Source organism: Carassius carassius, chromosome 31, assembly GCF_963082965.1.
Source record: "Carassius carassius chromosome 31, fCarCar2.1, whole genome shotgun sequence".
Taxonomy (NCBI): Eukaryota; Metazoa; Chordata; class Actinopteri; order Cypriniformes; family Cyprinidae; genus Carassius; species Carassius carassius.
The window spans coordinates 3,511,550-3,532,565 of record NC_081785.1 but is presented as its reverse complement, the minus strand read 5'-3'; the positions used below and the strand labels follow the sequence as shown (position 1 = coordinate 3,532,565).

The window sequence follows — 21,016 nt, the reverse complement described above, 5'->3', positions numbered from 1 at the left end:
GTGGTTTTTTTTTTTTTCTAAAATGCTTACAATTTTTCAATCCATAGAAGACAACCTTACACTGAATACTTGTATTAACCAATTAATTTATGGCTTTCTTTTAGATTAGTGTAGTGTAGGAGGGGTGAAAGGTATTCCTTTTGGATTATGTCTTGGGGTTGAACATTTGAATTTATAGTTTTAAATGTATTATAAAAACCTACATCTATCATAATTGGGCTTTAATTTCCATAATACATTTATAAAAACGGGTAGATAATTGAAACTATTTTCAAAACCAATCCTAGGTGAAAGAGTTTGAATTTCCCTCTCTCATACTTGTTTTGCCTGGCATGCCTTGAAGTGTAGGATATACAATGGAATCAAGACCAAATACTACATGATTAACCAGTGTAACAAAGTTAGAAGATTGTCAAAGTCTGTATACAGGAATAATGCTTCATTTCCTGTTACTTTTCAGAGATGTATTTTCTTTAATAATTGAAGAGGTTGGCTAATGCAAATAAAAACATTTCTACAATGAAACTTAGTAAAAAAAAAATAATTCAACAATTAAAGAGGGTGATAAACAAATCCTAGGAGCAAATAGACAGCCAGCCTCTCCCACTGGGTAACAAAGCCGAATTGTTCTGCCCAATGCAATCCACAGTGGTTAAGGACATTTAAAGGAAAATAATACAACTTATTTGTTCATAAAATACAATTCCTCTTGTACATTTAAAATCTAATAAAACAAGACACACCAATAATATTTGCCATTCTCTCAGACAAGTCCAGCAAAATGTATACAGTAAGGTTCTTTGAAGAGCTGGTGAGGTGCAACCAGTCAGTCAAACTCTAAAAGCCCAGTCAAGTTAGTCCGAACTATGCTTCAAATGTACAATTTCTGCAACGATGAGCAGACAAAAATATTTGGCAATTTACACTGAATAAAGTTGACTGGTGTCTACAGTATAACATGAGCTACAAAACATCTGACATTTAGAAGTAGTTCACCACACACTTCCATTCTGCAATAAACCCACACAAGAGTTGTTTCTGAACACATCCTTCGCTCTGGTTTCCACCACACACTTTAGTATGAGCAGTTAGATGAAAACTTCCCTTTATTTCTCCCAATAGCCAAGCTGACATAAATGAGGATGACAGTAATGGGGTGTTTGCATAGGTCAAACTGGTTTAACCACCCCCACATCCACCAGATCTCAGCGCTGCCCGGTGTAGGTGCGGAACCAGGACGTGACGGAGGCAGCTGCAGAGGAGATCATGCCCCCTGCATTGCCAACTGGCTGGGATGCCTGCATGCTGCTCTGGGATAGATCCATAGGCTGGGAGGGGATGTCACAGAAGCGAGGGCTTGGAACAGTCTCCCAGTCTGTGCCCAAGTCTGTTTCTTCATCCGTCACTGCCTCCTCTCCGCTCTCCTCCGCCGGGCCAGCCGCCTCTGGTTCCACAAACTCCATAGAGTCTTCCAAGTCAGCACTCACCTCAAAAGGCCCGGTTCTATACAGTGAACAAGAGTGGAAATGTTTTCTAAACATTAGTTTCCATCATATGACACTGACCAAAGGTTTGGGGGTCTCCTATGCTCACCAAAGCCGCATTTATTTGATCAAAAATACAGTAATAACAGTAACATTCTGAAGTGTTATTACAATTTAAAACAACTTTTCTATTTGAATACATTTTAAAATGTCATTTTAATTTAGATGGTATTTTTAATGGTAAAAACAGCCGTTTTATTTTTTTCCCGTATTCTTACATGAATAAAACATTCAAAAGAAGAATTGAGATGTGATTATAATTCTGTACTGTGACTTTTGAACAACTGAATGTATTTTTTTTTTAAGTATTTATTTCTTTAAAAATATATATATATCATACTGATCGCAAATTTATTGAACAGTAAATAGTTTTCAGAAGGGAACAGGACAATGTCATTTCTCACCTGCCAAGTTTCTTGTTTGCTGTAGACACAAGAAACATGATATTCCTCAAAGTGTGGTGCGGATGGAGCTGCTCACTGTCGACATGCTAAAAATCCAGCATAAACATGAGGTATGATCACAATATGACTCCTCAGATCAGAGTGCTCTCAGTTTTGAGAAGAATTTACCTGTGAGAAGCAGAGGTGCAGGATGTTGGTGTTTAGTTTGTTTACGGCACGGGTGAATCGGTAGCGGGTCAGATTATCACCACAGAACTCACTGTAGAAAAGACAAAACAAAACACATTTATTTTTACATTATAATTAAATATTTTAAAAAGCAAACAAACTTGTTTCATCTAGTTGTCAGGGCAACATTTATCAGTCTCATTTAGTAACATGATCTACAAAAAACTAAAAACTATAAAGACATTTTTTTTTAAAGTGTCAAAAACAGACATTAACTAAAATAAAAATAGAAAATACAAAACTTCAATTCAAGCTATAAATAAAAACCATAACAGACAATAAACTTGCAGCTGTAACCTGTTGCACAATTTTTTCGGAAGGCTGACATCCAGAATATGAGACAGGATATTGACGAGCTGTGTAGCGTAGCAGAGGGCGGCGCTGATGGTGTGTGCCGGGTTGACGTGGTCCAACTCTACACAAGAAAATACATGAGAATTGGTTAAATATTTTTATTTTTTTTAAAGAGGAACTGAAGCATTAAAACTGAATGTATTACATTACATATTTAGTTAATTATAACTGCACTGAAAAATAACAATGGTTGGCTGGTTGGTGGTGTTTTAATGCTCTTCCAGCTTCCTTGGATATTTTCATAGCGAGTAACAAGTTGAAAAACAAGACAAAGGTTTTTAAAGTTTGCTTTGGATTTAATGCTCGAGATGTACAGTAATAACCAGCGTTATTTCTATCTGTACCTGGCCCCTGATTTCCACTCTTCTCCTCCACCCAGCTGTAATAGGCTGAGCAGTCTCCATTACTGGGAAGTGTGACGTGTGGAGCAGTGATACTGATGCTCGTCTCTCCGTTCTGATCGTCCCAGATCCAGCGGCCTGAGCTGTAGGTGATTCGCCTCGCCTCTGCGAGTTCACTGACGGTGCTGGAGGTCAGAGCAAGGTCATTTTCAGCCTCTGCTGGGTCCCTGCAAGGCAGAAACACTTAAGATGATGTATTATGCTTTAGACATAATTTTCAAAAACCAGCCTAACAAGATTATGTTAACAATGCCAAGTGAAAGTAAGTAATTACACAATTATCCGGAGTGTCCCTGGAGCAACTGAGTGAAGCATCAAAATTATTCAGCAATTATTCAGTATGATTATGGTTCACATACCAGATGGAAAGAAACAGACACTTCATCCTTCAAAAAAAAATCATTCTAATATGCCTACTTTGTGATGAAAAAAAAAATCTTATTATTAATGTAAAAAAAAAAATTATTGTCTTTACTATCACTTTTCATCAATTTACCATGTCCTTGATGAATAAAAGTATTAATTTCTTTCAAAAAATTTAAATTTAAAGAGTATTATTTAGTTGGTGTTTCAATGGTGATTAAAATCACAACACTGTACAGGAAATATGCACACATTTTAGGCTCTGTCGATCACCACATTAAAGCTGTTCTACAAAGCAAGCAGTAAAATGATGCTGTCTTACAAGTTAACAATGTATTTGGACAAAATCCAGAATGCATTACAACAAGCTTAGTTAAAATATTAATCCGAGGCTAGAGCACTATGTGTAGTGTGTTAATGAGCATGATTTTTAATGTTCATTAGAATGTGTTTATGCTTATCTCATCTGTTCTGACCTGCTGCCCTGCTTCTCCTCTTGGATGTTGAAGATGTGAGCGGTGAGCTCCAGGATGTGTTCTCTCCGCACTTCAGCCAGGACCTCCAGCCTCCCCTGCAGCTCTTTAGATCTCTTCTCCAGAAGCTCGCCCAGACGCTGGTTATGACGCTTAATTTTGTCCCTCTTTTCCTGATGTCGGCTGGCCCTGCGCTGCAGTCGCTGTCCTTCATCTTGGAAACGCAGTAACAGCTCCCTGCCTAAGGTGAAGAAAAAGAAACAGCCATAACATCAAACAAAAGTTTGCTATTTTAATTTTTTGTCCTTTTACTATTGAAATGACAATTAAAAAAGAACTCGTAGAGTACATCAGTGTGATTAATGAATGTTTACACACTTTTCTCATGGGAGCTTTTTTGTTGGGATACTCACCACTCTTCACTTCTTCATTGCCGGTGCAGATGGCCTCTTTGAGTTGCTGGATTTTCATCTTGCATGACATGACTTTCCACCTCTGTGTTGAACAAAATGCACAACCATGATTATGAGAACTATCTTAAAAAAGGATTAATATTTTTTCACATCGTCATCAAATTCAAGCTCTTAAAACAAAACATGCACAAAAATACTTACAAGCTGGTCTGCCTGGACCTTCTTGTCCATGGCGTTGACGACTCTGAAACAAAAGGAGAATTCAGACTGGGTGTCATCTGAACATAATGTTGAATTATGCATCACACAATGCTGATATAATACCTCTGTTGAAGATTCTCCTTCTCATTTTTGAGCTTTTGGAGTCTTTCAAGCTTTTCTGAATACCTGATGATACAGAAGCAATACAGTAAGCAATACACAATGTTATCCATCTATATATATACATATAAAATAGTTAATAAAGATACTCTCTCTCTCTCTCTCTCTCTCTCTCTCTCACACACACACACACACACACACACACATTTATTTTTAATAATGAAACTGTCACATTTGGCAACATGACACAGCTAAAGCTAACACATTGGCATAACAAATACTGCCATAGAGTTTCTTCACAAAACTTAGGTAAGCCATGACAACACTTTTAATTAAGGATTTAAAACCTATTTAAATAGCTACATCAAAGACATCTGGCAGGAGATGGACGAGACAGCGCAAACTCGAATTTATTAGTTGTCTGATAGTTTGTTTACAAAGTTAGCAGTTAGCATGCTAGGGCCATAAATTAACAAAATGCGATCTAGTGTCTTTACAAAACGCTTTTAAACTCCGACAACCCTTCAAATCAAAGGGGAACGTGTGCTTAAATAAAATAAATAGATGTGAAACAGCTCGATAGTACTGAAAACTGTTCGCATGCTAGAGCGAGCTGTGTTAGCATGCAATGTAAATAATTTAAAAAGCAGTTGAAAAACAACACCTCTCCGGATTTCTCCCGTCAAAAAACACGAAATCGCCGTTCTGAATGCATCGGGCGCAGGTCAGTCTGCGTCTGGCCGTGTTGCAAAGCGGACATCTCTCCACGGCTACAAAGAGTCCCTCTGCATCATCCAGAGCCTCCACCATGACCACGGCAGCAGCACTCACGCACGCCGGCTGAAGATGCTGCTGAGGCGGCTGGGGTCGAAAGGCCTCCCGGGTCTCTGAGGCAGACTCTGGATGCTCTTCACCAGGCCCCAAAGCCCGGGGTACGCCTGATAAGGAACAAGCCATGATTATACAGGCTCTATAAATAATAGACGCCTCTTAGAAACGGTCACTATTAGATTAACATGATCTGTAGTTGGAAATATTAAATATAACCAGTAGTTCTGGTCCTAAGCTAAGGTCTCTATGCCCAGAGTGTAATGGCTGTCTGCGCTACGCACTGTGTCGTGTGTTTGTGTTTGTCACGTGTGTGGTGGTGGCGTCTCTTACAACAAATTACCATGGTAACCATACTTGAATCTAAAATATCATATAATTTTGCCATGGGAAAATCCATATAGTATGGGTCCCATTCGAGAATTTCTGACATTTGATTCCTGGATAAATTTATATTTATACTGCATATATATATAGTGTAATTATGAAAACAGTAAAAAAAAATATAATAATAATTTAAAAATACATTACAAAAAAAAAAAAAAAAACTATTTCACAAGACGTATGTATAAAGGAAATTAAGCTTAATTTCATTTTTTTACTCATTTCAGTTCTCCCCTCCTTGAACTGCCACCTTAACGTGGTGGAGGGGTTTGAGTACCCGAATGACCCTAGGAGCTATGTTGTCCGGGGCTATATGCCCCTGGTAGGGTCTCCCAAGGCAAACAGGTCCTAGGCGACGGGTCAGACTAAGAGCGGTTCAAAACCCCTTATGAGAAGGAACAATCAAAGGACCGTGACGTCGCCCGGTATGGCGCAGCCGGGGCCCCACCCTGGAGCCAGGCCCGGGGTTGGGGCTCGTATGCGAGCGCCTGGTGGCCGGGCCTCCCCCCACGGGGTCCGGCCGGGCTCAGCCCGAAGGAGCGACGTGGGGCCGCCTTCCCGTGGGCTCACCACCTACAGGAGGGACCGTAAGGGGCCGGTGCTTAGACAATCGGGTGGCAGTCGAAGGCGGGGGCCTCGACAGCCCGATCCCTGGACACGGAAACTAGCTCTAGGGACGTGGAACGTCACCTCACTGGCGGGGAAGGAGCCCGAGATTGTGCGTGAGGTAGAGAGGTTCCGACTAGCGATAGTCGGACTCACCTCTACGCACAGCTTGGGCTCTGGTACCACACTCCTCGAGAGAGGATGGACTCTTCACCACTCTGGAGTTGCCCAAGGTGAGAGGCGGCGGGCTGGTGTGGGTTTGCTTATAGCCCCCCAGCTCAGCTGCCATGTGTTGGAGTTTACCCCGGTGAACGAGAGGGTCGCTTCCCTGCGCCTTCGGGTCGGGGATAGGTCTCTCACTGTCGTTTGTGCCTACGGGCCGAACGGCAATGCAGAGTACCCAGCCTTCTTGGAGTCTCTGGGAGGGGTGCTGGAAAGTGCTTCGACTGGGGACTCCGTCGTTTTACTGGGGGACTTCAACGCCCACGTGGGCAACGACAGTGACACCTGGAGGGGCGTGATTGGGAGGAACGGCCCCCCTGATCTGAACCCGAGCGGTGTTCAGTTATTGGACTTCTGTGCTAGTTACAGCTTGTCCATAACGAACACCATGTTCAAGCATAAGGGTGTCCATCAGTACACGTGGCACCAGGACACCCTAGGCCGTAGGTCGATGATTGACTTTGTGGTCGTTTCATCCGACCTCCGGCCGTATGTCTTGGACACTCGGGTGAAGAGAGGGGCGGAGCTGTCAACCGATCACTACCTGGTGGTGAGTTGGATCCGATGGCGGGGGAGGAAGCTGGACAGACTCGGCAGACCCAAACGTACTGTGAGGGTCTGCTGGGAACGTTTGGCCGAGTCTCCTGTCAGAGAGATCTTCAACTCCCACCTCCGGCAGAGCTTCGACCGGATCCCGAGGGAGGCTGGAGATATTGAGTCCGAGTGGACCATGTTCTCCACCTCCATTGTCGAAGCGGCCGCTCGGAGCTGTGGCCGTAAGGTTTCCGGTGCCTGTCGAGGCGGCAATCCCCGAACCCGGTGGTGGACACCGGAAGTAAGGGATGCCGTCAAGCTGAAGAAGGAGTCCTATCGGGCCTGGTTGGCTTGTGGGACTCCAGAGGCAGCTGACAGGTACCGGCAGGCCAAGCGGACTACAGCCCGGGTGGTTGTGGAGGCAAAAACTCGGGCCTGGGAGGAGTTCGGTGAGGCCATGGAGAAGGACTATCGGTCAGCCTCGAAGAGATTCTGGCAAACCGTCCGGCGCCTCAGGAGAGGGAAGCAGTGCCCTACCAACGCTGTTTACAGTAGAGGTGGGGAGCTGTTGACCTCAACTGGGGATGTCGTTGGACGGTGGAAGGAATACTTCGAGGATCTCCTCAATCCCGCTGTCACGTCTTCCATTGAGGAAGCAGAGGCTGAGGGCTCAGATGTGGACTCGTCCATAACCCAAGCTGAAGTCACCGAGGTAGTCAAGAAACTCCTCGGTGGCAAGGCACCGGGGGTGGATGAGATCCGCCCTGAGTACCTCAAGTCTCTGGATGTTGTGGGGCTGTCTTGGCTGACACGCCTCTGCAGCATCGCGTGGCAGTCGGGGACGGTGCCTCTGGGATGGCAGACCGGGGTGGTGGTCCCTCTTTTTAAGAAGGGGGACCGGAGGGTGTGTTCCAACTACAGGGGGATCACACTTCTCAGCCTCCCTGGGAAAGTCTATGCCAGGGTACTGGAGAGGAGAATCCGGCCGATAGTAGAACCTCGGATTCAGGAGGAACAGTGTGGTTTTCGTCCAGGCCGTGGAACACTGGACCAGCTCTATACCCTCTACAGGGTGCTGGAGGGTTCATGGGAGTATGCCCAACCAGTCCACATGTGCTTTGTGGATTTGGAGAAGGCATTCGACTGTGTCCCTCGCGGCGGCCTGTGGAGGGTTCTCCGGGAGTATGGGGTCCGGGGCCCTTTGATAAGGGCTATCCGGTCCCTGTACGAACGGAGCAGGAGCTTGGTTCGTATTGCCAGCTGTAAGTCAGACTTGTTCCCGGTGCGTGTTGGACTCCGGCAGGGCTGCCCTTTGTCGCCGGTTCTGTTCATGATTTTTATGGACAGAATTTCTAGGCGCAGCCAGGGGCCGGAGGGGGTCAGGTTTGTTGACAACACGATTTCGTCTCTGCTCTTTGCGGATGATGTTGTCGTGTTGGCCTCATCAGGCCAGGACCTTCAGCATGCACTGGGACGGTTTGCAGCCGAGTGTGAAGCGGCTGGGATGAGAATCAGCACCTCCAAATCCGAGGCCATGGTCCTCAGTCGGAAAAGGGTGGCTTGCCCACTTCAGGTTGGTGGAGAGTTCCTGCCTCAAGTGGAGGAGTTTAAGTATCTTGGGGTCTTGTTCACGAGTGAGGGAAGGATGGAACGGGAGATTGACAGACGGATCGGTGCAGCTTCTGCAGTAATGCGGTCGATGTACCGGTCTGTCGTGGTGAAGAAAGAGCTGAGCCGCAAGGCGAAGCTCTCGATTTACCGGTCAATCTACGTTCCTACTCTCATCTATGGTCATGAGCTTTGGGTCATGACCGAAAGGACAAGATCCCGGATACAGGCGGCCGAAATGTGCTTTCTCCGCAGGGTGGCTGGGCGATCCCTTAGAGATAGGGTGAGAAGCTCAGTCACCCGGGAGGAGCTCAGAGTAGAGCCGCTGCTCCTCCACATCGAGAGGGGTCAGCTGAGGTGGCTCGGGCATCTGTTCCGGATGCCTCCTGGACGCCTTCCCGGGAAGGTGTTCCGGGCACATCCCACTGGGAGGAGACCCCGGGGGAGACCTAGGACACGCTGGAGAGACTATGTCTCCCGGCTGGCCTGGGAACGCCTCGGTGTCCCCCCAGAAGAGCTGGAGGAAGTGTCTAGGGAGAGGGAAGTCTGGGGTTCTCTGCTTAGACTGCTGCCCCCGCGACCCGGCCCCGGATAAGCGGTAGAAGATGGATGGATGGATGGACTCATTTCAGTTCTTCAAAATGGAAGTCTTTGACATTTATTTACCTGCATCAGCAAGTAGCAGTTTAAAATGTACAAAAGGGACAAAACATAGTCGTAACCTAAGTGGACATGTCTGCATAGAGCAAAGCTGAGTATTTTAACAAAACATTACTTTTCACCCTACGCTTTGGAATCCTCTGTTATTTCAGCAAACCTCACTAATGTAGACAACATATAAAGTAAACTTAAACAACAGCATTAAACAAAGTGCATTAACTAATTCTTTTATAAAATTATTGCATTCAAACCTTTAAGGATCACTCATATATGAATATGAGGCGCATTGTTCTAGACAAATATTCAGATGTAGCTCATATAAGCATAAGTGCAGCATTTCTACAGCTTCCTGAACCCTTTGAAGATGGGGTGAATATTTTCAAAAGCTTCATAAATCTCTGACCGTTCTTTCGCACCTAAAAATCATAATAACATGAAGAGAATGGGTTTTAAAAACTATTTCAATGCATGGCTGCCAAAATATTTTTTTAAGAATGGAATTGGAATAGTTCCCCTCAAACATGGATCTGTCCACAAGCTGTTAATTGATGGACTGGAGTGGTGTGCATTACTTGTGGATTATTGGATGTTTTTATCAGCCGTTTGGACTCTCATTCTGATGGAACCAATTAACTGCAGAAGATCCATTTGATGGAATGCTAAATTTTTCTAAATAATTTCCAATAAAGAAAAAAACTCTTGTATGTCCTGAGGGTGAGTACATTTTTAGCTAAATGGACTATGTAATATTAGACTAGTGAAAAAGACTAAACCAACTGTGAGCACGACTTTTCCAGACACAAAAATCAGCAGCACAATACGTGGCTTCACCATGCGATATATCAATAAACAACTCTGGCTCATAGCTGGAGGGGTAAAAGGGTTAAAGACAGATGTTACAAGGCCACTCATGTTGTGGGACAGTAATCATCAAAGTCATTTATGACAGACAGACGCCTGTCCAGACCTGCTGAAACTGCTGGTGAGTGAGGACCAGGCCTTCTAAGCATATAGGAAAGCAGACATAACAGTCACAACTTCCGACTATGATTTGGATTTTAAAGTCAAGAAATTTGGCAGGGAAGCTTAGTTTCTGTACTGTTTTCTGCTAAGATTAACAAAGGTAACTATTCAAAGGTAACTAGCTTACTGTAGACATTTTGTTTAGTTAAATCATGGAGTTCAAGCATTTTACAGTCTTTTACACATTTAAAAATAAATGTTTGTAGTGATGTCATAGAAGGACCATTTTTGGTTCTCAAAGCTTGACCCTTTAGGCCCAGATCCCCCTCAAAGATTTATTCAGATCAACCCTTAGGTGGAAAAAAAAACGTCATAAATGCATTAAAGTCTTCAATTCAATCAACTGAATTTTAACACATCATATGTTGTTGGGTTATAATCAAATTATGGAATGCCGATAATAAACAGACAGACGGAAAGATACAGGCCTATAGATAATGTACATGCAATAGTTATAGTATTTTAAAGTAAATTATTTATCATTAAATGTTTATCATTATATATCATTAAACTTAAAAAATAAATAGGTGAATCTCGGTAAATAACAGCGTGGGTCATATCTTAACCTCAAAATTAAAATTATATATATATCAAGAAAGTGTATTGTTACAAAAACAATGCTACTATAAGTTTTTTTTTTGTTTGTTTGTTTTTAGGCATGCCCAAAACATAAGTGACATCAGTCTTCTATTCTTCAGAGCTTTATCTTAGGCCATGTCCACACGTACACGGGTATTTTTAGTTTTAGTTTTATTTTTTCCTTCTTCCGTTAAAAAAAAAATCTACGTCCACATGAAAACGCAAACGCACACGAACACGCACGCTATGATGCATGCACTGTCAAGATCATGCCATACCAACAGGTGGCGATATAATCTCAACCGTAGAGACATGTGTTGGCCAATCAGAAGCCTGAAAAGGTTTCAAGTTTGCCCAAGGATGCATCAGATTATCACAATCAGTGCTCCAGAGAAGCAACAAATTGTCACTTTGTTTTTGACAACTAAAAATATTATTTAAATTCAACCCTCAACAGATTTTTTTTTTCAGTATTCCCACAGAAATATTATAAATGAGGTATAAATCTTATACTGTATATGATGTAGTCTAATTTTAAAAGTGTGAATTCCAGACACAGAAAAGTGGAATTAAATGGAAATTAATAAAATCGTAAAATGCCATGGTTATTTTAATAATTATACATTTTTCTACTTATATATGGATTGACCTTTCATACCATATGGTAAGGAGCAGTTTCTCTATCCAGCTATTTTATTTGTCTTGCTTAGCTTGAACACTGAATGTTTTTTTTTTAACAAGAACATGGCCACATGACTGTCTATTGACATTGTGTTTTATTTCTTCCTTGTAGAGGAAGCTCTACCAGCAAGCGACGAGCAGACACAAAGATGATGACATCCTTAAAATAGCAGATGAGGAAGATTCAACCAAAGTGGAATTATAAAATGTCTAAACATTATAAATATTTATAAAAAAGTAATTTTATATTGTTATAATAATTTCAGAATAATGTGTGGAAAAACTTTATAACATCTTGGATGGTTTGCAGGTCCCGTGGATCCCTCTAGACTCCTACAGGCTGGCTAAACCTCTGCACTGCACTGTGAAAGCTGGAGAGATCTTGTACCTGCCCTCCTTGTGGTCCCACCACTGCTATTTTTTTTTTTTGTCTTGGCAGTGATTTTGGAATTTCTGGTATGACATGGAATACAATATGAAGTACAATTACTTCCTTGAAAAATGCTGTTGAGATGTGCATGTACATTTTTAGTGATCTAGAATAAATATTGCAATAAACAATACAGTTTAACATGTAATAAATACAGTTTTATTTGTTTTACTTGTATTACTTCTCTGAGAAAGAGATTTTAGGTGACGGATTGTATAAAGAGAATATAGAAACACTTGACTTCGGTTTGGAGCAAAAGGTAAGACAAAGTCACAAGTTTCCGAAAGAAACAGTCTTAGAATTTACTAGTTCATATGTAATGCTAAAAAACATCTTGATCCATTGACCATAGGGTAGATGAAAGCAGAGCTGGTCACCACTGAGAGATGATGCTAAAAGCAGTAAGTTTGCATAATTGTTCACGAGGAGCAGGTCAAGCATACAACCATGCATTCTAGTTCAGGAAGCGAGCCCACCTTAAATTCTGCCTTTCTTCATGCATGTGCAGTGTATTCATGCTGATTCTCACACAGTACGTTTGTTACTGATGCAGTCTTACTGTACGGTTTTCATTTCTGCTACATCACTGAAGCCCACTAGCTAGCTAAATAAACTCTGTTTGGGCTTACATTAATTATCATTTTTATCTCATGCATTTTTAGTCTTGGTAATGATATGACAAATAAGAGCTTTTGCTGCATACTAAAATGGGTGTAAATAAAGCTATTTCACTACAAGACTGCAAGTGCAATTTGCCATTGGTGAAAAGGGGTACCAATTGTTGTTGCAATAGCACATTTTGCATCTTTCATCATTAATAAATTTGTAAGAACAGTTTGACAGAATGTGACAAGAAGTGGTAAGTCAATAAATGTAATTTGTGCATCCTAGACAATAGGTAAGTTGCAGCTGAACTAGTTGCAGTGTTGACTTAAGCTGGGTGTACACTGTGCAATATTTTATAAATGTCAGATCTTACAATATGACACCAGTGAGATTCTGGATAAAAGGTCATGGTGACTGTGACATCAACCGTATTGTATGACTGTATGATATAAATCTTTGGTCGCCACTGACGGCATTTACTAGGTGTTTAGATTGTCAATATTGTCATGTTCTAATATTTTCATTCACAAAAAGTATGTCATGTTAAGCAATCAAAGAGTGTTAATTTGGCCTGTCAACAAAAACAATCTTTTGACATCCCAAAATCATACAGTGTGCACCTGGCTTTAGTTTGGATTTGTATCAGAAGAGCTGGACGCTATAAAATATTTGCAGGTCCATCTATATAAGAAGTTACAGTACACCTAACATAATATGCTATCATTTTGAATCAAGCTTAATGACAAAAAAGTGCCTTACTGTACATTATCAATATTAATACGGAAAAGAAGAGTTGTTTCAAGCAGAGGTCAGAGAGGCAACACCTTAAACTAGTTAGCAAGGGATTTTGGGAATGACTGGATTACAGTTTTGTTTAGCTCTTGGGAAAATAACATAGCATATCACATAACAATAAAACATAACTTTAAGAAGTCATAATTGGAAAAAACTCCAAAATAAAGTTTTTCGGAAAAAATGCATTTCAGGATAAAGGAATTTTTAAAACTAAAGTTCTATAAAATCTGTAAACCGTTCTCATAATTTGTGCACAAAAGTTCAACAAACTTTATCTACTTGGCTATTGCAACTTCATCAGTATCACCAGAATGAGCAATTCAGTTCAGTGTTTTATGGCAGTTTTGTTTCTGTTACCATATGTAACCTAGAATTTATCAATTAGAGGTGGACAACATCCAAATATCACAGATCATTTCGATATATAACCTGCTTGAATTACAAATGCCGGATTCATTCCTTCAAGCAAATTGCTGGTCGAGATTAAGGCACCCATATCCATGAGACAGTTACTATTCATGTACAAAAAAGTCCTGCAAATAAAACAATACAAAATCTTCCAAAACTCCCCAATTTTTTTTCTCTGGCACCCAACTGACTCTGCTGGCCATCAGGACATTGATATTATACAATAAACAAAGTTGAAGAACCTCTGTGCGACTCATTGACCTATCACAGAATAAATATGTCCCCAGTGTCCCAATTCAACTTGAGAGTATCAGCACAAACACAAGATACAGTATAAAAACCATTCCATGATAAAAGGTAAAAGTAAGACAAATCTGCCTTGCTGACTTCCAGGGTCATTGGTCCCTTTGTAAGAGATCATCGAGAATATTTGTAAATATTAAACACAAATAAATGAGGCTAGCTGGAGATTCCGCTCAACAACAGTTTGTTTTTACACATGACAGAATATTGTATCCATATAAAATAGCTTATTCATCTTTTAAACAATAACCAATGAATCTATTTTGTTGTACCATGCAGTCAACAAAAAACATGTAACCAATTACTCTCCCTGATGCCATTTGGGTCATTTGAAAGTTACCCTGGGCGAACCTTTTTGGATACGTTTTAGTAGCAGGGCACAGAATATTGCAAAGAGGTGGGAAGAGTCAGGGGTGTGTTGCTGCCATAGTAGCATGCTAAACAGGGAGGTAGGATAGTGGCATTTCTCTTTATTAAAAGCTCCTTGCTATCTAAAACAGTCTGCTGTGCTGTGCTTGGTAACCTGTTGCAGCCACAGCTCCCATAGAAATCAGATTTTGTTGTTCATCCTCTTTTCCACTGCACTGAGCAGCAGTTTGGAGTAGTGCTCTAATAGGGCAAGTGTCCTTTCGCCACCTAATGTTGCATCACTGTTAGCTAATGTGCGCACAGTGCAAGTGCTGGGAGATCTTGAAGGAGTGCGTGGTGGCAGGCAGTTCAGCTCATCTCTCATCCCCTCTAATGCTTCGGCCAGCACACGTGCCATTTCCTGCTGCTCCTCACTGGAGTCAGTGGAGTTGCTTAGCTACAAGAAAGCACACACATATGCAAAGATCGATTCAAGTCGCCTGCACAAAACAGTTTAGGCAGATGTGTGGGCTGAAGCGCAGCCTGCTCTACAATTAAATGTGTATGTGGCCAAATGATAACCTACCATTTTGTAGAGGTGGGAGGCTCTTTTAAAACTGCTCTGCAATTCAATGGCAATCAGCCTACAAGAATCCACACTGAGAGATGTGTCTGCGGAGGAAAAAATCAATCCCTGTTAGAGTCACACTGTGTCTTAAAATGAGCCGAGCAACAAAAACATACAACTGTGACTGAGCTTACAATGAAAAGTAAATCTGAGAACTATATGGCAGGGAAAATTATTTAGTGGAGTGGCACTCAGCACAAAATATTTACAGAATGACATGGATTAACACCATTCGTTGTTCCTGGAACAACATTCCAGTTGACTTACAACAACCCTAACCCTAATATTAAAACCAAAGGGAAATTATTAATCATAAAAAAACTGCTGGAGGACCATATCCTAAAGACCCAAGGTTAACGATTGGTTGGTATGAATGTTGTTCCAGTTCCAAATTCTGCTCTTGAAGGGCACCTTTCCACACTAGAGACCTCCAGGCAGGTGTGATGGAGCTAAACCATGCAGGAGAGCGAGCCTCTAGAAGACGGGACACCCTTGCTTTAACCCAATCCTACCCTAGAAATGATCAGCTGATATCATGTTGTTCCTGGCCAGAAATATAAAATCAGAGGACAATAATTGGATGGTAAGAATGTTCCAGCTAAGGATGTTGATCCAAAAAACTTCTACTAGTGTAAATAATGTTAATGCTTTGAGAATCATCCATTTATTTGGATTAATAGAGAATGTTTTAGTGAGAAAATAGATATGTCAAATAAATGGCCCCTTAATTGGTTGAGTACCACTGGATTAGAAGATGGATGTTACAGCAAGTGTTAGTAAGAGCATGCCTCACCCTGCAGGTGGTAATAGTTAATGGGTGGAGAGGGTGAAGAAGAGATGAAAGATGTGATGGTGGAGGTGGAGGTGGAGGATGAGAGAGGCCAGAACCCTTTGGTAAAGGAGTGTTTAGACAGCCCAAACAGTAGCAGAACAGGAGATGCAACGAGGGAAGACTGATGTCCTAGCAAACCTGAGTCTTGAGATCCTGTGGAAGACTGAAGCACACTTAGGCTGCACTGGCTCATGGGAGGGCACTCAGCCTCGGAAGTATCCTCTTTTCTTGGCTCTGTATGCGAGTGGAGTTCACCTTCTGTTAAATTCTTGGTTTGGCTTGGAACAAGAACCATACTAAGCTCAATCTGGTCTGGGGTTTCAGATGTGTTCAAACAAACAGCTGTGACCGGTTGTACAATGCTGTTAAGCAGGTGAACTGCTCCAGGATTTGAAGTTGTTGGAGTTCTACTTGAGGGCTCCTTTACTTTTTGTGAAAGTTTGGGGATCTTGCTGCATGGTGAGAGGGAAGATAACAAAGGTTTATCTGGAAGAGGATTGGGAATATCTATGTGGAGCAGTGGTCGAGCACTGCCAGTCAGTTTGACCTGGAGCCCTCTAGAGGAAGAGTTTCCAGTTGAGCCAGCACTCAATGTGGGTATGACTGCTGCATAGGGGCCTGGAAATAAGAATGCTGAAGTATTAGGGGATGAGACCTGGGCAACAGGACTGGTGGGCTTGCTTTGGGAGGCGCTCTGAGGGTTGGAAGTGTTAGAACTTGAGCCCCTGTGAAAGTCTGAAGATCCTGTGTCTTCTAGTTCTAACACATTCAAGTTGTCACCCATGGAAACAGAGCGAGACATCTTGGCCATGGAGCTAGTGGTAGGACTCATATAGGAATGGGATCTGCACTTGGTAGGTGTGGTGATGTCCCTTGACACGGTAGATGTAGGGCTGGTGAGCGGGACGGTGGGAAGGGAACGCCGTGGTCTTTGCATCTGTGAGTGGTTTGGGGTCTGGGGCTGTGGGTGGACTTCCTTAGAAGGACGACTGGATGTCTGGACCATGTCAGCTGATTAGGGATGGAAGAGGGATGGAACAGATGATTAATGTGAGAAAAGAAGACAGGCCCCGTGGAGCCAATAATGCATAACATAATGTGTAATACTCCATAAACCTATATTCAGCAGCACAAGTTTATGGATGATTTACCTTCTGAGGAGATGTTGTGGATAGACTGAGCTTTCCTCATGCCTGCAGAACTGTTGTGACTTGCAGCAGCTTTAGCGACAGGGCTGATCAGTCTGCGTGAATCCATGACGGTTGTGCGTTTCTTCTGAATTAAACGCTGACCTGTTGTCCTCTCAATGTCGTGGGATTCCTGCTGTTTGCTTGGACTCTTATTCTCCATGAGGGGCCGCACCTCTGAGATAAGTGGCCGTACAGCTTCACTGGTGGTTTTAATGTCACTGCTTCTGTTTGTGGGGAATGGGATTGCAGTTCTGGTAAAGAAAGGGCATAGCATGGTTGTTTTCTCCTTAGAAGTCTAAATGTCACTGGGAATAGAAGTCACGGTTAGAAGGGATTTGGTCGAAGAGCGACTGTTTCTTACCTTCTAGGGGAGTTCTGATTGAAGAACTTTGATGACATGCTGTCAGAGATATTTGGAGTTACTTCGGGACTCCAAATACTCTTGAGAAAGGACTCCTGGTCTGGGGTCTGAGGTACAGGAGTCTGAACCTCATTCTTCCTCAGGCTGTTCTCCTCTTCCTCATCAAGATCTTCCATATCCAGTTCTGATGAGTTTTCATCTACACTCAGTGGCTCGGTTGGCTCAGAGTCTTCAGCAAACACAGAAATATCAACTCCTTTATCTCATTGTGGAAGTCTGTTTAGTGTGAGTCTGTTTAGTTTTTTAATACCTTCTCCAGGGTGTTCAGGGCTGGAGAGGTGACTGCTGGAATACTCCATAAAGCAGGCGCTGTCTGGACTCTGCTTCTCAGGAAAAGAGTTCACTTTAGCACATCTTACTCCATGTGGCAAATTTTTCACTTGATACTCACTATGCACAAACAAAGAAAAGAGAACAGACAGGTATTTGAAGATCATCTCGAAATTATGCTTTAGATCATTTTATTAATTCTAACTGCACAATTATAGGTATGCTCCACCCCCAAAAAATATAATTTCTGTCATAATTTACTAACCCCCATGTTGTTCCAAACCCTGAATTATCAAAAATTTCAGATGAAATCAGAAATGCCAGAAACAATCAGTGTATACTGAATATTTACACAAACAGTATAAATAAAATTATGCTAGTGAAATTTGTTTTACTACGGAGCCCCACACATGACACCCAGGAAAAAATATAAGACTAAAGCGTGTGCATGATTTACTAATTCGTTCCCTCGATTTGCTAAATCGTGTGCACGATTTAGCAAATCGAGCAAATGAAATAGTAAATCGAGGGAACGCAATAGTAATCGTGTGCGCGTTTTTGTAAATTGAGGGAACGAATAAGTAAATTGTGCGCACAATTTATTTATTTTTTCTTGCATGTCTTGTGCGGGGCTCCGTATTTTACTGACCTGCCAGCAAGACTGATTTGGTCTTCTTCACATCCCTCAGAATACAGCACCTCCATCTCTGGGGTTTGAGGGAACAGTGGGATGGAAAGAGGGCTTGTTTGTCCTCCTGCTTCACTCTCTTCAGGTACCTACAGGGAAGATGTATAAGTCAAATAGAGACAAAACAGACAAACAGGTTCATGAGCACCCAAAAAACGGCATTGATTTCAAGAGGTCTCAATCTCATCATTCTCGGTAAATCATTTTCTGTATTATATCTAAGACCAGTTGTAGACCCTGCAGTATTATTTAATTGAGTTTCCATTTTGTTGCATGCAGGTTTATTATTGTTGCATTATACATTTCAAATTTCATCTAAAAAATTAACCATGGTTTGTCGATTTAAGCTGTAAAGTGAAGCAGATTTATGCTGGTATAGTGAAAAGCCTAGCTCCATGAGACTATATCTGATCACATTAGTTATTAAAGTTAGAAGTGTACGTACAGTTTGTCTTATTTTCATATTAAGCTTACCCATGCAGAAATAGTCTGCAGATTGATGGTGCTTCCTAGTTCTTGGTTCTTATGTGGTGGAAGGTCTTTATGAACATCTTGGGTTTTGCTGGCGAACAAAGGCATGGCGAAAGACTCCAGCTGCCTCAGGTCCAGCATGGACTTTACCTTCAGATCAGTACTACCCAGTCTCCTGGACCAACGCTGTCCTAGCCGTGAACCCTCATGTTCACAACTGTTCCATTGCTGATAAGAGGCAGGATGTTAAAAAGAACCAACAAAATGAAAGAATGAAAGCTAAAACTTCCTTACCTTCTTAATGTGTGAATTGAGTGTATTGCGTTTTTCTTCAGATGAACCTTGCAACAGAAACAATCACTAATATGAGAAGCTCACAAAGCTAAAAAAAAAAAAAAAAAAAAAAAAACATTTGGAAGAAGTCTCACCCAATAAAGTCATACAACGTAACCCAACCTAACCCAAAAAAGTCGGATATAGTATAACCAGGCAAACCAGTTTAGTAAGACTTCTGGAGAATGTCGGATGCATTACCTGTCTCCTCGCCACTACTGCTGCCTGAAGACATGTGAGGGAACATCTCATCTTCCTCCAAGTCTTTGTCACTGTCTGACAACATGGTGCCAATAACCGGGGCACTGTGGATTTTCTTCCTTGTGCTGATACAAACCAGAAAACATTGTGAAATCACCATTTCATGTTATGTAATTTCAAAAGCAACAAATGAGTGGTTGGCTTTATACCTAGGTGTGTGTTGTTTATTTGTTGGGTTCTTCTGAACAGGTCTGCTGTTCTGTTTCAGTTCTGAGAGCCTTTGTATCATTTTGTTGGTCAACTCAGGACAGAGCCGCCACACAAAGATACAGCTTGAACACACAACAGCAGCCAAATTTAACATTGTAATATAATGAACTGAGTCAAATAATGGATTCTTCATCTGAAAATTATTTTGAAACACTTACCTGTCTCCAGACACAGATATAAGATTTTTACAGTCATTAGTAAACTTCAGTCCTTTTACAATCTCTAAAAGAGGCCCAACAAACACAATGCTTAGACTTGATTTCAGGAGATAAAAAGGGTTTACTTTAAAATAAGGTATTATAAATTGCATAATCTCACATGCAGAGCTCATCTTACCAGAATGGCCAAACATGGTGGCCACACATTCTCCAGTGCAGAAGTCAAAGATGCTTATGTTTTTGTCTGAGCAGCTTGTGGCCACATAAAGACCAGAGGGATCCATCTGAACCTAATAAACATATTCAGACAGATCAATAACCATATGACTGAGATAAAAAGCAGCATCTGAACTAATTCGATACCTAATCTTTCATTTAAGGTCTGCCTACCTTGATAAGGTTCCCGTCATCCCCTTGGGAGCCCTTGTAGACTTTCTCTTGTTTGCCATTGCAGATGTTAAAGATCCTGCAAAAAAAAGTAGCAGACAACTTTTTTATATTGAAACAGTTTCAACTTTTATCCACATTTATATTACTAAGAAATGTTTCTTGAGCAGCTATTCAGCATATTAGAATGATTTCTGCAGGATCATGTGATACTGGAGCCTGGAGTTATGGTGAAAATACAGCTTTCCTATCACAGGAATAAATACAATTTTAAAGTAAATGAAAATAGTAAACAGTCTCTTTAAATTTTAATAATATTTCACAATATTAATGTTTTTACTGTATTTTTTATCAAATAAATGCAGCCTTGGTGTGCATAACTAACTTTTTTCAAAGAAAGGTAAAAATAAATTACTGGTTTGATTCAGAAAAAACCTTGGCTAGCATTATAAGTGGCCTGGGAATAATAATAAAATCTAATAGTGTATAAGTTCACTATTTAAATCTTCCTTTTCGAAAAAGCACTTTAGAATGCCATTCAACTGCCATTTCCTTACAGCAGGTTAAACAATGCACTGCCAGTACACCCCTCAGGCTTCACATGACCTACACAAGATAAAAAAAAAAAAGAGTCTGCGCCCATTAGAGCCA

The 21,016-nt window shown here is 41.5% G+C and overlaps 2 protein-coding genes across 5 annotated transcripts in view; both read right to left on the bottom strand.

Annotated features, from left to right (window-relative positions):
- Window positions 1–442: 442 nt before the first annotated feature.
- Window positions 443–5,639, bottom strand: LOC132111350 (beclin 1-associated autophagy-related key regulator-like). The gene is made up of 10 exons (XM_059518572.1): window positions 5,166–5,639; window positions 4,505–4,567; window positions 4,382–4,424; window positions 4,181–4,262; window positions 3,771–4,008; window positions 2,875–3,098; window positions 2,474–2,591; window positions 2,117–2,207; window positions 1,949–2,034; window positions 443–1,503 (listed from the first exon to the last, which is right to left on the bottom strand). The coding sequence occupies exons 1-10, from the start codon at window positions 5,456–5,458 to the stop codon at window positions 1,206–1,208; spliced, it is 1,536 nt and encodes a 511-aa protein (XP_059374555.1). The 5' UTR covers window positions 5,459–5,639; the 3' UTR covers window positions 443–1,205.
- Window positions 5,640–13,163: 7,524 nt separating this feature from the next.
- Window positions 13,164–21,016, bottom strand: part of LOC132111349 (mitogen-activated protein kinase-binding protein 1-like) — a 54,210-nt gene continuing 46,357 nt past the window's right edge. For 2 of the 4 annotated variants that reach the window (XM_059518568.1, XM_059518569.1), the window contains 13 exons: window positions 20,369–20,444; window positions 19,979–20,268; window positions 19,760–19,882; window positions 19,551–19,675; window positions 19,311–19,357; window positions 19,020–19,244; window positions 18,507–18,634; window positions 17,838–17,977; window positions 17,528–17,756; window positions 17,128–17,417; window positions 16,115–16,987; window positions 15,103–15,188; window positions 13,164–14,973 (listed from right to left, as the gene is read on the bottom strand). In XM_059518568.1, coding sequence (XP_059374551.1) covers window positions 14,719–14,973; window positions 15,103–15,188; window positions 16,115–16,987; window positions 17,128–17,417; window positions 17,528–17,756; window positions 17,838–17,977; window positions 18,507–18,634; window positions 19,020–19,244; window positions 19,311–19,357; window positions 19,551–19,675; window positions 19,760–19,882; window positions 19,979–20,268; window positions 20,369–20,444 — 2,887 coding nt within the window. In that variant the 3' untranslated portion in view covers window positions 13,164–14,718. The remainder of the gene's footprint in view (window positions 14,974–15,102; window positions 15,189–16,114; window positions 16,988–17,127; window positions 17,418–17,527; window positions 17,757–17,837; window positions 17,978–18,506; window positions 18,635–19,019; window positions 19,245–19,310; window positions 19,358–19,550; window positions 19,676–19,759; window positions 19,883–19,978; window positions 20,269–20,368; window positions 20,445–21,016) is intronic. The other 2 variants (XM_059518570.1, XM_059518571.1) reach the window with 2 other exon arrangements.